This window comes from Arachis stenosperma, chromosome 9 (assembly GCF_014773155.1).
Source record: "Arachis stenosperma cultivar V10309 chromosome 9, arast.V10309.gnm1.PFL2, whole genome shotgun sequence".
Lineage (NCBI taxonomy): Eukaryota > Viridiplantae > Streptophyta > Magnoliopsida > Fabales > Fabaceae > Arachis > Arachis stenosperma.
In genome coordinates, this window is record NC_080385.1 from 115,277,741 (window position 1) to 115,291,457 (window position 13,717).

Here is a 13,717-nt window from a genome sequence, read left to right on the forward strand (position 1 = left end):
GGTCGGCCTCGTGAAAAAACCCCTCGGTGCCAGGGAGCAATTGGGACTCAATGAAACCCCCAGCATCGAAGTTTTTTTCCATGACCGAGAGCGCCTTCCCAGTATCTCGTTTCCTCTTCTTTGGATTGCTCGCAGCTTTCAACTCCTCACCACCAAAACCAAAATCCTCCTCAAAAATCTCTGTCTCCACACCCTAGGACCCCGCAGCATTCTCGGGAGGAACAACCTTCTCTGACTGAACCTGGTCGGCCCCGCCCACCTGACCACTAGCCTGTTCGGTCTCGCTCTGCTCTGAACTCGCCGAGGGAGTCGCCAAGGAGTCGTCCTCACCCTCGTCATCCCCCTTGATAAGGCTCATCAAATCAGCCAGTGTCTTCTTCCCGCCAGCCATGGAAACTACGAGCAAAGAAAAAGAAAGCAAAGGTGTGAATAATAGAAGAATAAAGCTTAAAAAAGTACAGAGAAAAGGAACTCACCAACATAAGACCGACCGGCCTCCCGCTCCCCCATAACCATACGAGGGTTAAGATTTCCGCTCCAAAACTCCAATAAGTCGGGATCCGTCTCTCCCCCTCGGCAGTTAACCAGAAGGCCTGATGACCCTCAACGGGCCTGGCCTTGAAAAAAGTAGATTTAAAACCATGAAAGGAATCCTCAAACAGGGCAAAGATCCTATGACCTTGTTGTGCCCTAAAAGACATATACCCATTTTTGCCTTCTGACGAGAGGGATTTGTGAGAAGAAAGAGGTAGAGAAAATGTTTACAGAAGTCGGCAGCTCCAGATATTCGCAAACCAAATATTCGGATGCAATTGTGACGGAGCAACATCACAGCGGTTTAGCAAACCCATGACAAAAGGGGAGAAGGGTAGACGAACCCCCAAAGTCATGAACATGGGTTCATATACCCACATCCAATTGACAACTCGGGGAGCTGCCAAATTCTTCTGACAAACACGCTCCTTACCGGCAGGAACATAAGCCTGGTAAAGCGCCTCCTCGGGACCACCTCCGCATAAGAGCCCCGCCTGGCGCAAATTTTGAAGACCCTCCTTCGTAACCTGGGAGGGGGTGTCCCTCACGTCGGAAGACACCCAAGCGTAATGGTCAACAAAGTCGGCTAGCAGTCACTGAGCCTGATTCGGGAGTATGGGACGCTCAGCCATACCTACAGCGGGGGCACCACTCAGTCAGAACGGGAGGTCGGGAACCCACAAAGAAGCAAAAGCAAACTAAAAAGTTCCTCAAATCATTCCCTTCAAGTAACCCAACACTAAACCCAGAACCTAAAAGCAAATCCCCAAAAAAACCTAGTGGCGCCCCCTCTAAAAGAAAGAAAGAAAGCAAGAACAAAACTCAGACATGCATGGAGAAAATGCACAAAAAGCATACAAAAATCGAAGAAACGATTTGAAAGGAAAAAAACCATAAAAGCAGCGTACCAAAAATGTAGAAGCCCGAAAAAGGATGAGCAACAAGGAAAGGTCCAAGCAAGAGAAGCAACACCAAGAAGCAGGAAGCAAATCTAAGCTGTGGAAGAGAAAAGTAGGAGACAGCAGCGGCATGAGAGAGCAAAAGAAAGAAAATGGAAAGATGTAGGGGTTACGAAATAAAAATAAGGGGAGGAAAGCATAACCGCCGAGGAAGAGCGCCAAAAGGCAGGGGCATATTCTCCATTTCACCCAAAATTTCAAATCATTGAAATGATGGGCAGTTAATGCACAACATAAAAGCCAAGAAAGCAGCACAAGGATCAAAGCGACCACGCGTGAGGGACACGGAGCGCCATCAATGAGTTCCCGAAAAAGAAGAAAGTTTGCCGCCCTGGCAAATAAGACAAACGCGCCCAACCATGGGTGCCAAACCTCAAGGCCGGCGCGTTGGGGGGCACTGCTACGGGCTGACAAGTCCAGCTCAAGTAGTCGCCGGGTCGGGGCACCGCACCACCCAGGCCCAAACCTCCCGCAAAGGGGTTCAGCAGGTCGGTCCCTAAACACCCGACCCAGAACCCGACCAACCTACCACCCAAAGCGTACTATCGCTCGGGTCGATGTGCTCGGGGCAGCACCCAGCTTCCCGACCCGAGGTCCGGGACAACCTGCCCACGTGGAATACGACAGCTCACCTCTACCAATGGGTTGGACCATCACTAGGCCCACCCACAACATAGTATATAAGGGGTAGGACAGCTCTCCCCCCAAGGTACGTCACATCCTTACTTAATTCGGCCATCCTTTAGTACGGACTCTGACTTGATCGTCGGAGTGTCCTTACAGATGGCCACCCCCCTCCCACGTGTTCCGTCCAACCTCCGGCGTCGCCAGAACACCTCAGCCATCGCTCCACAACCGTCCGGAATCTCCCCTTCTTCCCTACCCATCTATATCCGACTACCCGAGAACATCAGGTACCGAACAATATATATATATAATCTTTTATTTATTAAATGTATTTAAAAATAATAAAAATTAAACTAGTTGAAATGACGAATAATTTATAATTTAGCTAAAAAATTTGTCTTCAAAACTCATGATAATGTAAATTTTTTATGAACTATATATAATAAAAAATATTTTAAAAAAAGAAAATTAGACAACAACCTTTTTAATATTCTCATTATATATAATATAGAATATAGATATAATATATATATATATATATATAAAAGATAAAAATTTATATACATATAAAGTTGATAGTTAAAAATTGTTAAATAATTTAATATATTTAACTAAATTATCATCTAATAATTTTTAATTATTAATTTAGCGTGAAATTAACTCCTAAGTTCCAACTTAAATATAAATTAAATTATGTCAAGATGTCTCTACTCAATGCATTACACGAGGTATTAAACTTGTTCATATATAACTAACTTCCAACTCATAATCCCTTCCGTTTTGATAACGTTAATTATTCAGATTCTCAACCTGATAAATAACCGTATGGAGCAAACTTAATTAAAATTATATTATTTAAATTAATTATTTTAGAAACACGTTAACAAATTAAAGCTTTTGAATAACAAAATTTTCAAAATTTAAAATTTGGATGAGAGATAAATGAATTCGATTCAAATCATAATATTTTTAATTAGATTATTGAATTAAATTGAGAAATAAAAAATTAAATGAATACAATCTTCTTTGTAATAAATTATTTGACTTTATTTTAAATTTATCTAAATTATACTGTGAATACTCTATTTTTAATTGTCAAATACATTGTGCAAACATAATTTTTTACATATTTCATTTGAGAATAAAATTACTATTTATCTCATTTACTATATACATAAACGAGATATGTGTATATTATTATTCTCGTTACACAGTAAATAAGACGCGTAATTAACCAAAATAACCAATACATTTACCATAGAAATAATATTCCTACATCTTTTATTTTATCTTTTATTTGTTTTATAAACACTGCAATGTGCATCAATCTAATTTGTAATTACATGAAAGATGAAAAATCAAACTATGTTGAACCCTTTATTAGTGCTAATTAAGATCTAACACAAGAATGTACGTGCATGTTCTTTCAAAAACGAAAGAAAGAAAAAATTGTATCTTTGTCTGTACAATCAAATGAATTTCTGTGTCCACTATCTATTAGAATAAAGACGAAAGTATTTAGCTTTGCTTCCTACTATGTTTCCATAATTTTGAGCAACCTGCAAGATTTACGACTTGAAGCGAACTTATACTTAATATACGATTGGGGATGCTCACTAAACTTGTGCAATTCTTCAAATTCAAATAACTGAGTTTTTCTAGAAATCTAACTGATGGATGAATGTGCACAAGTTTTGTGCACCCCTCAAGATTCAGCATCTCAAGATTTGGGGCTTTGCTAAAGTCTGGGATTTTGATAAGATTTTGAGAGCCATGGAGATCTACAGATTTCAAATTGTACAAACACTGCATAGAGCCAATAGTAAAACAAACATTAATATTCTCCATAATTGTACTTTAATTTCATTTATTTGTATCATAATAAAACTATATATTCACACTACCTTTATGTCATTCCATAGTTGTTTGATGCTACTATGTGGTAAGGATAACTCAACAAGGTTAGACGGCTCACAACTTAGTGGAAAATATGTGTAAGGATATTCTGCCCATTCAAGATATCGCAATTTACTGGAAAGGCAGCTTAGGTTTCCTGAAAACTTCACATCATTGATTTTCAGCAGTCTAAGTTGATTCATTTTTGATAATGCTTCTACACTTAGCGTTGTATTTTTCTCATCCATTGTTTGTGATTCCAAGCGTATGGCTTCAACGTAATCCATTGCCTATATAAATAATTGAAAAAGGAAACAAAGAATGTTACTTTAATCCAATTAATTTCTAGCTACTATAATAATATATTAATATATATATAAAAAATCAGTCACTAAATCAATTATTTATAGTCTCATACAGAATATATATTAAAATATAGAATAAATATTAAAAATAATAGTATATAGTAATTAATTTAATGATTGATTTTTCAACCATGTTAAATGTACACTAAAGTTAACCACTAATATAAAATACATATTAAAATATAAATATATATTAAAAATAAATTAAACAACACGTATATTTATATACAAATACATATTAATATCTAATTTTAATATATAAATAGTAGATTTTTTTATTTTCAATATTTAGACACCTTAATATTTTTGTTTCTCTTGTCATTTTCATAACATTGTGTTCCGCCAGCATCTTGTAATAAAAAAAAAAAAAATATATTATATGTTTACCTTATTTTCGCAAACATTTAGGAAATCCTGAAAGCGCCATATCCTGCTTCTCTTTCCTGGCTCCATGAGTGCTTCCTTTCTAACAATTTCCATGCCTAGCTCCCGGAGCTTGCCATGCATTTCAATACCCTCATTCTTATTAATGGTTATAAGTGATTTATCATGAAGGTTGCAAACTGCTATGTCTGCAAAGAATCCACAACAATCTAGAATTCTCATTACCTCTTCCTTATCACTACCATCATGAAAGATACAAGCAATATCAAGAAATACTTGCTTTTCCATGCAATCTAATTGATCATAACTAATTTTAAGCACGTCCATAATTTCCTCATGTGGTGGACAAACTCTCATCTCAGACAAGATAGATTCCCATGAATCCATACTTCTCTCTTTTAGAAATGATCCCAAAACTTCAATTGCCAAAGGAAGGCCTTGAGCATATTTTAATACTCCATCTACCAATAATTCGTCACAATGCTGTAACATGAAATTATTTCTTCTAAAAACTTTTCTACAAAACAATTGATATGATTCCTCCTTGTTCAAAAGTTGAGCCTCATAAATTTCATCCACTCCGCTCATCTTTAAGATATGCTTATCTCTCGAAATTACGATGATTCTACTCCCAGGAAATAAGTATTCGGGATTCAGACCCAGTTCTTCTAATTGGTCCTCGCTATCAACATTATCTAAAACAATAAGAGCCTTCACACGGCACAATCTAGCTTTCATCAATCTCATTGCCTTGGAAAGACTCCACATATGTTGCATTTCATCTTTTAGAATGTGAGAAACAAGTAGCTTTTGCGCCCCAACAAGACCATCACGATGAAAAACTTGACTCAGGTTATCAAGAATGCAAGTAACAGAAAATCGATGCAAGTTTCTTTCGAATACAACTCTAGCAAGCGTTGACTTTCCTATTCCGCCCATCCCACATATGCCTGTAACTCGAACATCATCGTCATCGCTACTACAGTCAAAGTCCAAAAGCTTTTCTAGTTCTTCCACACGCGGATGCATCCCCACCAAACCATCTAAATTTGATGATTTGCAATGTTGAATATCTATTACTCTTTCAACAATTTTTTCAATCTCAGTGTGTTGCGGCCTGATAATGAAAGCAAAGCAAAATAAACAAAAACACACTCAACTTTCTATCTTTCTCATATATTAGGTAATAATATAAAATGAAAATCTAAATAGTAAGCTCGTTATTATCCATGAATAAGAATAAAAATTTAATTTTGATACAATTAGTTATACATATCAATAAAAGTAAAAGTAAGAATAGTGTAAAACTTTTTAGCTAGTACATCCACTTCAACCAAAAAAAAAAAAAAAAATAAACTCTCTAACGAAGTAAGGGTCATGAGTAGTAGGTATTTTTGTTTATAGTTATGCTAAATGTATATTAAATTAGGCATTAAAATTAGTCATTAGTATACAAAATTTATAATAAAATAAATTAAATAATATATATTTATACAAATATATAATAATAATTCATTTTTGTGGTTCAAATAATATTTTTATTCTTTTAATTCTGGTTTAATTAGTTGCTCACAGAATTTGTTTGTTAGGTTTCTTATTCATCAAGAAGCTACGCTGCTCTATTTGTTAGCTATGTATGGAAGCCAACTCTCGTGCATGGAATGATGGTAGGATAATTCTCAAATTTTCATTCTATTACCAATACATAGGCTGGCGATCTATATTTTATTTGCGGGTATTCAATTTGAACCAACTCGTTCGAATAGAATTGTCTATTCTATTCACTATTCACTGCGAGTAGGATGGGGTGCGGTACGAGTTCACCTGCGGGTAGAGTAGGGTACATATTCAGGATATATCCTATTCTATTCTATTCGCACTCCTAATATATTATATAATATATATGTAAAAGTTATACATGTAGTGAAGAAAGTAAATATTAAACCCACAATCTTTCTCTTATAAAAACTTAAAATAACCACTAAACTAATTGATGATCATATTAATTATAATTTTATGTTAGATTTCTTTAAGATTTTATTATTTTTAATTTTACTTTCAACTTAGTTTTTTATTTTCTATTTTATTCATATGTGTGAAATTTAGAATGATTGAATTTATATTTGCTTGAATTTTTTTTTTATTTTTCTGCGGGTAGAGTCAAGTAGGATAGAGTTTATAACTTTAGAGTACGAGTAGGATTAGGGTTAAAAAAATTCTCAATCCGCAAATATGATAGGATAGAATTTTAAAAAAATTTTCAATAACCCTATCCTAACCTTATCCATTGCCAATCCTACTAATACACATTTTCTATTCTTGTTTCTCTGTTTTACTACAAAATCACATTTCTCCTCAAACTGATCATTACCAAATGCATTTAATTCGTAAAAAGAAAGTTTAGGGCTAGTATTTTTATAGAAATTTGGCTAACATTTAATCATCAAAAGAAAAATAAATAATTCTACATCATTAGATGTCATCTCATACTATTAAAAATATGGATCCCGCTAGGGAGACAATGGACTATTTGTACAATATGTACAATAGGCTATTGAGTTACAGAATGAACATCCCCCATACTATCTAGAATAAGCATTTGAATACTTTGGATAATAAACATCTTCCCAAAAATTTAAACTAATTTTGGGATTCTCCAATATTAAATCACTCTTCCATCTTAGCCCATGACAACAATAAAGACGTCTCACGGCCCACAAATTCAGCCCAATAGAATACACAAATTCAATCATAATTTTAGTTTTTATCTTATCTTATAGTTATCTTTATCTTTATCTCTATCTTATCTTTATCTTATCTTTATTTACTTTTATCTTTCATAGGTCAATGCTCTATATATACTTAGTTTTACCTTTATAGTGAACAATTCAATTAATCAACAATCAATAAAATTTCTTCATCTTTTCTTTTCTTTCATTATTATCCTTTCACAATTTTATTATCTTTGCGTACTCTTTCCGTTTTATTATGGTATCAGAGCTCCTCTTAAGCTCTGCTGACATCCATGGATCAAGGAGAAAGGGCACACTAACAACTTCATCCGGAGCCTCTTTTGGACCTTTCGTCAACCCAACACTTTTCTTTCATGCCACTTCCTTTCAATGAAGAAGCTCGTCTTTCAAACCAACTTGAGCTTTTGCCAAGTCCAACTACTCATTATTTTTGTTCTTTCAATACTTTTTCTACTATTAACAATTCTTCAAATCGAGATTCATTCTTGAATACTTGGATCATTGATTCTGGTGCCACAGATCACATTGCATCAAATTTGTCTTGGTTTATTTCTTACACACAAATTTTTCCTATTATTGTTCATTTACCAAATGGTTCTCAAACTACTGTTTCTTATAAAGGCATCGTTCAATTTTCACCATCCTTGGTTCTTCATGATGTTCTTTATTTACCTCATTTCAACTTTAATATTATCTCTGTTTCAAAAGTTATTTCAACACTCGCATGTGAACTCACTTTTTCATCTTCTTCTTACACTTTATAGAGCAACAATTTGGGGACGATTGATTTGGCCAGAATGAGAGAAGGATTATATGTCTTTGAACCCAATTTCGTTAAAAATTCATCCACTACACACTCCATAAATTCTATCCAATCTCCACCCATTACACCTTCCAATATATGGCATTTTCGTTTAGGACACCTTTCTGGACAAAGACTTAATCATTTACATAAACAGTTTCCTTTTATCTCTATGCATCATGATGAGGCTTGTGACATTTATCATCTTTCTAAGCAAAAGAAACTTTCATTTTCTCAAAGTTTTAACAAAGCCAATGCAAGTTTTGATTTATTACATTTTGATATTTGGGCTCCGTTTCGACAAAATTCTATTCATAATCATAAATATTTTTTTACTATTGTTGATTATTTTAGCCGCTTTACATGGGTTACTTTATTAAAATCAAAAGGAGAAGTGCAAAATCAAATAAAAAATTTTATTACTTTAATTGAAACACAATTCAACTCCAAAGTCAAAACTATCCGTTCCAATAATGGACCAGAATTTATTTTACCTGATTTTTATGCTTCAAAGGGTATTATTCATCAAAGTAGTTATGTTGAAACTCCTCAACAAAATGGAAGGGTAGAACGCAAGCATCAACATATTTTGAATATAACTCGTGCTCTTATGTTTCAATCTAATTTACCATCATCTTTTTGGTCTTATGCGGTTAGACATGTTGTTTATTTACTTAACAGAGTTTCATCATCCGCAATTAATTTTAAAACACCATTTGAGATTTTATTCAATCATCCACCAAATTATCATGACCTTAAAGTTTTTGGATGTTTATGTTTTGTTTCTACCCTAATGGCAAATAGATCAAAATTTGATCTAAGAGCCAAAAAGACTGTATTTATTAGCTTTCAAAGTGGTTTTAAAGGAGATATTATTTATGTTTTAGAAGATAAAAGAATTGAGATTTTTAGAAACATGATTTTTTATGAAATGATCTTGCCCTTAGTCACAAAAAATGCTCAATTCCATACACTCAGCCCAACATTGCCAAACACACCTTCTCAAAAACAAGATTCAGTTAGTCTTCCAGTTGAACTCTCACCTATACCCATTGATCCAACTCCACCTAGTTCTTTATTTTCTCCAACAACCTCTCCTTCTTCCTCACTATCGTTACCTAGCCAAGTTGAACCCATGACAACCGAATCACTTTCAACACAGACACCCATCTCTCCTTCCGCACTAAACACCAGTCCACCATCACCTTCTCATTCCCCGTCACCTTCTTCACCACCTGAGCAACCCCATCCTCATCATTCCAACTGGCCTCACCGACCTCCAGCATATCTCTCTGATTACTTGTGTAATTCCTCTCTCATCTCTACAAATCAATCTCCCTCAAAGTGCAAGTATCCTTTATCTTCAGTAATGTCTTTTTCTTCTCTTTCATCTTCACATAAAAAGTTTCTTTTATCTCTACATTCTGACATTGAGCCAAAGTTTTTTAAGGACGCCAATCAACACTCTAATTGGTTTAGTGCTATGAAAGATGAGTTGGATGCTCTTGAGCTGAACAAAACTTGGCGTCTTGTTGATTGCTCTGTAGGGGTTAAGCCGGTTGGCTGTAAATGGGTCTATCGCATCAAACGCAAGCCTGATGGTTCAGTTGATCGATATAAAGCACGCCTTGTGGCTAAAGGGTTCACTCAAACTAAAGGTGTTGATTTCTTGGAAACTTTCTCCCCTGTTGTCAAACCTGCCACCATCAGATTAGTTTTGGCATTGGCCTCTATGAAGCATTGGCCCATACATCAGTTGGATGTCAATAATGCTTTCTTACATGGAGATCTTTTCTGAGAATGTTTATATGACTCTGCCACCCGGATTTACATCTCCTCAACCGAATCAATGCTGTAAGCTGCTAAAGTCACTGTATGGTTTACGACAATCTAGTCATATGTGGTATGACAAACTTTCTCATCTTTTGCTATCTCATGGATATCAGCAGACCTCATCTAATTATAGCCTATTTGTTAAATTTATTGGCGATCAAATTTCTATCCTTTTAGTCTATGTTGACGACATTGTTCTCACTGGTAATTCTATTTCTGAACTTGCTGCCATTAAGTCTATTTTGCACCAACACTTCCGAATTAAAGACTTGGGCTCATTAAAATATTTTTTGGTTATTGAAGTTGCTCAATCAGAGAAGGAAATTTGCTTATCTCAAAGAAAATATTGTCTTGATCTTTTGGAGAATTCTGGTTTCTTAGGTGCTAAACCTGCCTCTGTTCCAATGGATAGTACCACAAGACTATATCAAGACAAAAGTCCCCTACTATCTGATCCTTTTGTATATCGCCGTTTGGTTGGCCGTCTTATCTATCTCACCACTACTCGACCGGACATCATGTATGCCACTCAACAATTAAGTCAATTCATGGTATCTCCTACTGAATCTCATCTTCAAGCTGCCAAGCATGTGTTATGATATCTGAAAACTAGTCCAGGCAAAGGACTTTTCTTTCCAAGGAAATCAGAAATTCAGCTTCTTGGCTTCAGTGACTCTGATTGGGCCGGATGTCTGACACTCGACGATCTTTAACAGGTTATTGTTTCTTCTTAGGCAGTTCTTTAGTCTCTTGGAAGACCAAGAAACAAACCACCGTTGCCCGCTCATCCACGGAAGCAGAATATCGTGCACTTGCCAATACAACTTGTGAACTTCAATGGATACTAAATGTGTTACAATTTTTACGCATCTCTCCTATTCGCCCACTAATTTTATATTGTGATAATCAGAGTGCTCTTCATATTGCTGCTAACCTGGTTTTTCATGAACGGACCAAACATTTAGATGTTGATTGTCACTTGGTTCGACAAAAAGTTCAAGCTGGAGTGATGAAACTTCTCCCAATTTCCTCTTCTGGGCAACTAGCCGACATCTTCACCAAGCCTTTGTCTCCTCAACCCTTCTATCTTAATCTGAATAAGCTTAGTATTCTTGACATCTTTCATCCTCCAGCTTGCGGGGGCGTATTAAATCACTCTTCCACCTTAGCCCATGACAACAATAAAGACGTCTCACGGCCCACAAATTCAGCCCAACAGAATACACAAATTCAATCATAATTTTAGTTTTTATCTTATCTTATAGTTATCTTTGTCTTTATCTCTATCTTATCTTTATCTTATTTTTATTTACTTTTATCTTTCATAGGCCAATGCTCTATATATACTTAATTTTACCTTCATAGTGAACAATTCAATCAATCAACAATCAATAAAATTTCTTCATCTTTTCTTTTCTTTCATTATTATCCTTTCACAATTTTATTATCTTTGCGTACTCTTTCCGTTTTATTATCCAAGAATCAAACTCTTGACCTTTCGGATCTAGCGCTCTAATACCATGTTATGATACCACTCATCCCAAAAGCTTCAACTGATGGAAAAAAGTAACACTAATGATTATATGTCTAATACTGCATAAACCTCTATTGTGCACATTGTATAAATATTCCATTGGCTCCTCATACTTTTCCTAAAAATATTGATGATGACTAATTGATAGCTACACATCACAAATTCTGCTAGTCTCTAGTACTCCTCCATCATTTGTAAAACTTAGCAAGTGTTGATAACTTTTGCACAAACATAATACAGTATCAAATTTAATTAGCTAGGGAGGATTATTACTACTTACTTGTTCTGCACATCCCAACCAGAGAATTCAGCCACCTGTGCCATAGCTTCCCTCCATTTTTGCACCATCCCCAAATCTCGTTCGAATCTTCTCTCAAGTTCGGCAAACGCTTTCTCATAATCTCCGCTCTGCGTTCTCACCTCAGATGGAGTCACATCATAGAAGACTGGAAGAACAGCCTGTGATGTTTTGTGCACCTTGGCACACTCCAGGATCTTTTCTAGTTCCCGCAAGCACCATGTGGAGGAAGCGTAGTTTTTGGACAACACCACCATTAGAACCGTCGAAGTTTCTATGGCTTCCATTAGCTCAGTTGAAATGTGCCCTCCCTGCTTCAGATTTCTATCGTCTTTGAATGCGTCTATGCCTTTTCTATCGAAAGCGGCGAAGAGATGATCGATGAAGTTGTTGCGAGTGTCCTCGCCTCTGAAACTCACAAACACTTCGTGTTTCCAGATTCGGATGGATCTACTCCGAGTGCTCTCTCGCTCCATTTTAATCACAGTGTAAGATTCAAATTCTAATAATGTGGATGCTCACAATAATGTAAATTAAATTGAAGTTCTTAGAAATGGAATAATTAATTAATTAACATATCAAGTACAGTTGTATGTAGAAGTGAAAAGACTTCTGTCAATTGCAGTATATATATAGGCGCTAAAACGTGTATGTTTGGTCATTGGTGGATGTTTTTGCAAAGTTAAATCTACGGTCAACGTCAAGGTCAACTGTATTGACTTGTGAGTTTGGGGAGGAAGCCTAACGTACATCTTTTTACACGTAAGAGGCTTCTTCAACTCTTGCATGCAACTTGCAAGTTTTTCTTGCAACAAAAGGAAAAAATGAGTTAACTTGCTAAAATTACCTTTAAAATAAAATATATTATATCGTTGATAACATATTTATAAAAGATTTTTTTATGTATAACATGATGTTTTATAGTTTTCTTAAATCATTGTTCCTTTTTCAATAAAGTTGTTAAAAATATTATTTGTATATTAAAAATTAATTATATTATATATTTGTATATAAATATATATATTATTTAACTTATTTTTTATATATATTTTATATTTTAATATATATTTTATACTAATAACTAATATATATATTATTTACCTATTAATTTAAAAGATGCTTTCATCTGATTAAAAAAAATATTTGATAAAAAAATTAAATAAAAATAGTTAAAATTTATCTTATTTAATATTTATTAATTATTATAATAATTAATAAATATTAAATAATAAATTCTGACAATTTTTTTATTTTTTAATAATATCAAAAAAAATATACTCTTTCTATAATTAATTTATAGTCGGCTAGTCGCTAATAAAAACACACGATTAGAACAAAAATTTTAAAAGAAAAATATTTATTTTTAATCGTACAAAATTTGAATATTGATAAAATTAACTATAAATAATAAAAAAAATAGATAAATAACTTTTATCTAATTAATTTTAAATAACTATAATTAATAATTATTGAATTTGTATTTTTTTAAAAATATAATTTAAATAATTACTAATTATTAACAATTTAAAAAATTAAAATTATCAATTAATAATAAGTTAACTGGTCGTTAACTAATGGAGTGTTAGTTACCTAACATAGTTCTAAAAATAAACTTAATACATCAAAATTTAATTTTGATTTGACAATTACCCATTTTGGCGTGACCCTATTAGTTGGGGCTCTTGCGTGGCAAGATAATTTTCAACTTTTTCCTATTTTTTTTCTTCTTTTT

The 13,717-nt window shown here is 34.2% G+C and overlaps 1 protein-coding gene across 1 annotated transcript; it reads right to left on the reverse strand.

Annotated features, from left to right (window-relative positions):
• Positions 1-3,459: 3,459 nt before the first annotated feature.
• Positions 3,460-12,551, reverse strand: LOC130951872 (disease resistance protein RUN1-like). The gene is made up of 4 exons (XM_057880622.1): positions 11,968-12,551; positions 4,769-5,882; positions 4,025-4,306; positions 3,460-3,926 (listed from the first exon to the last, which is right to left on the reverse strand). The coding sequence occupies exons 1-4, from the start codon at positions 12,459-12,461 to the stop codon at positions 3,639-3,641; spliced, it is 2,178 nt and encodes a 725-aa protein (XP_057736605.1). The 5' UTR covers positions 12,462-12,551; the 3' UTR covers positions 3,460-3,638.
• Positions 12,552-13,717: the final 1,166 nt, after the last annotated feature.

Coding starts and splice junctions, on each gene's coding strand:
- LOC130951872 (XM_057880622.1), bottom strand. CDS start 12,461: ATGGAGCGAGAGAGCACTCGGAGTAGATCCATCCGAATCTGGAAACAC. Junction 5,883..11,967: donor GGTTGGGATGTGCAGAACAA/GTAAGTAGTAAT, acceptor TTTCATTATCAG/GCCGCAACACACTGAGATTG. Junction 4,307..4,768: donor TAAATGTTTGCGAAAATAAG/GTAAACATATAA, acceptor TTATTTATATAG/GCAATGGATTACGTTGAAGC.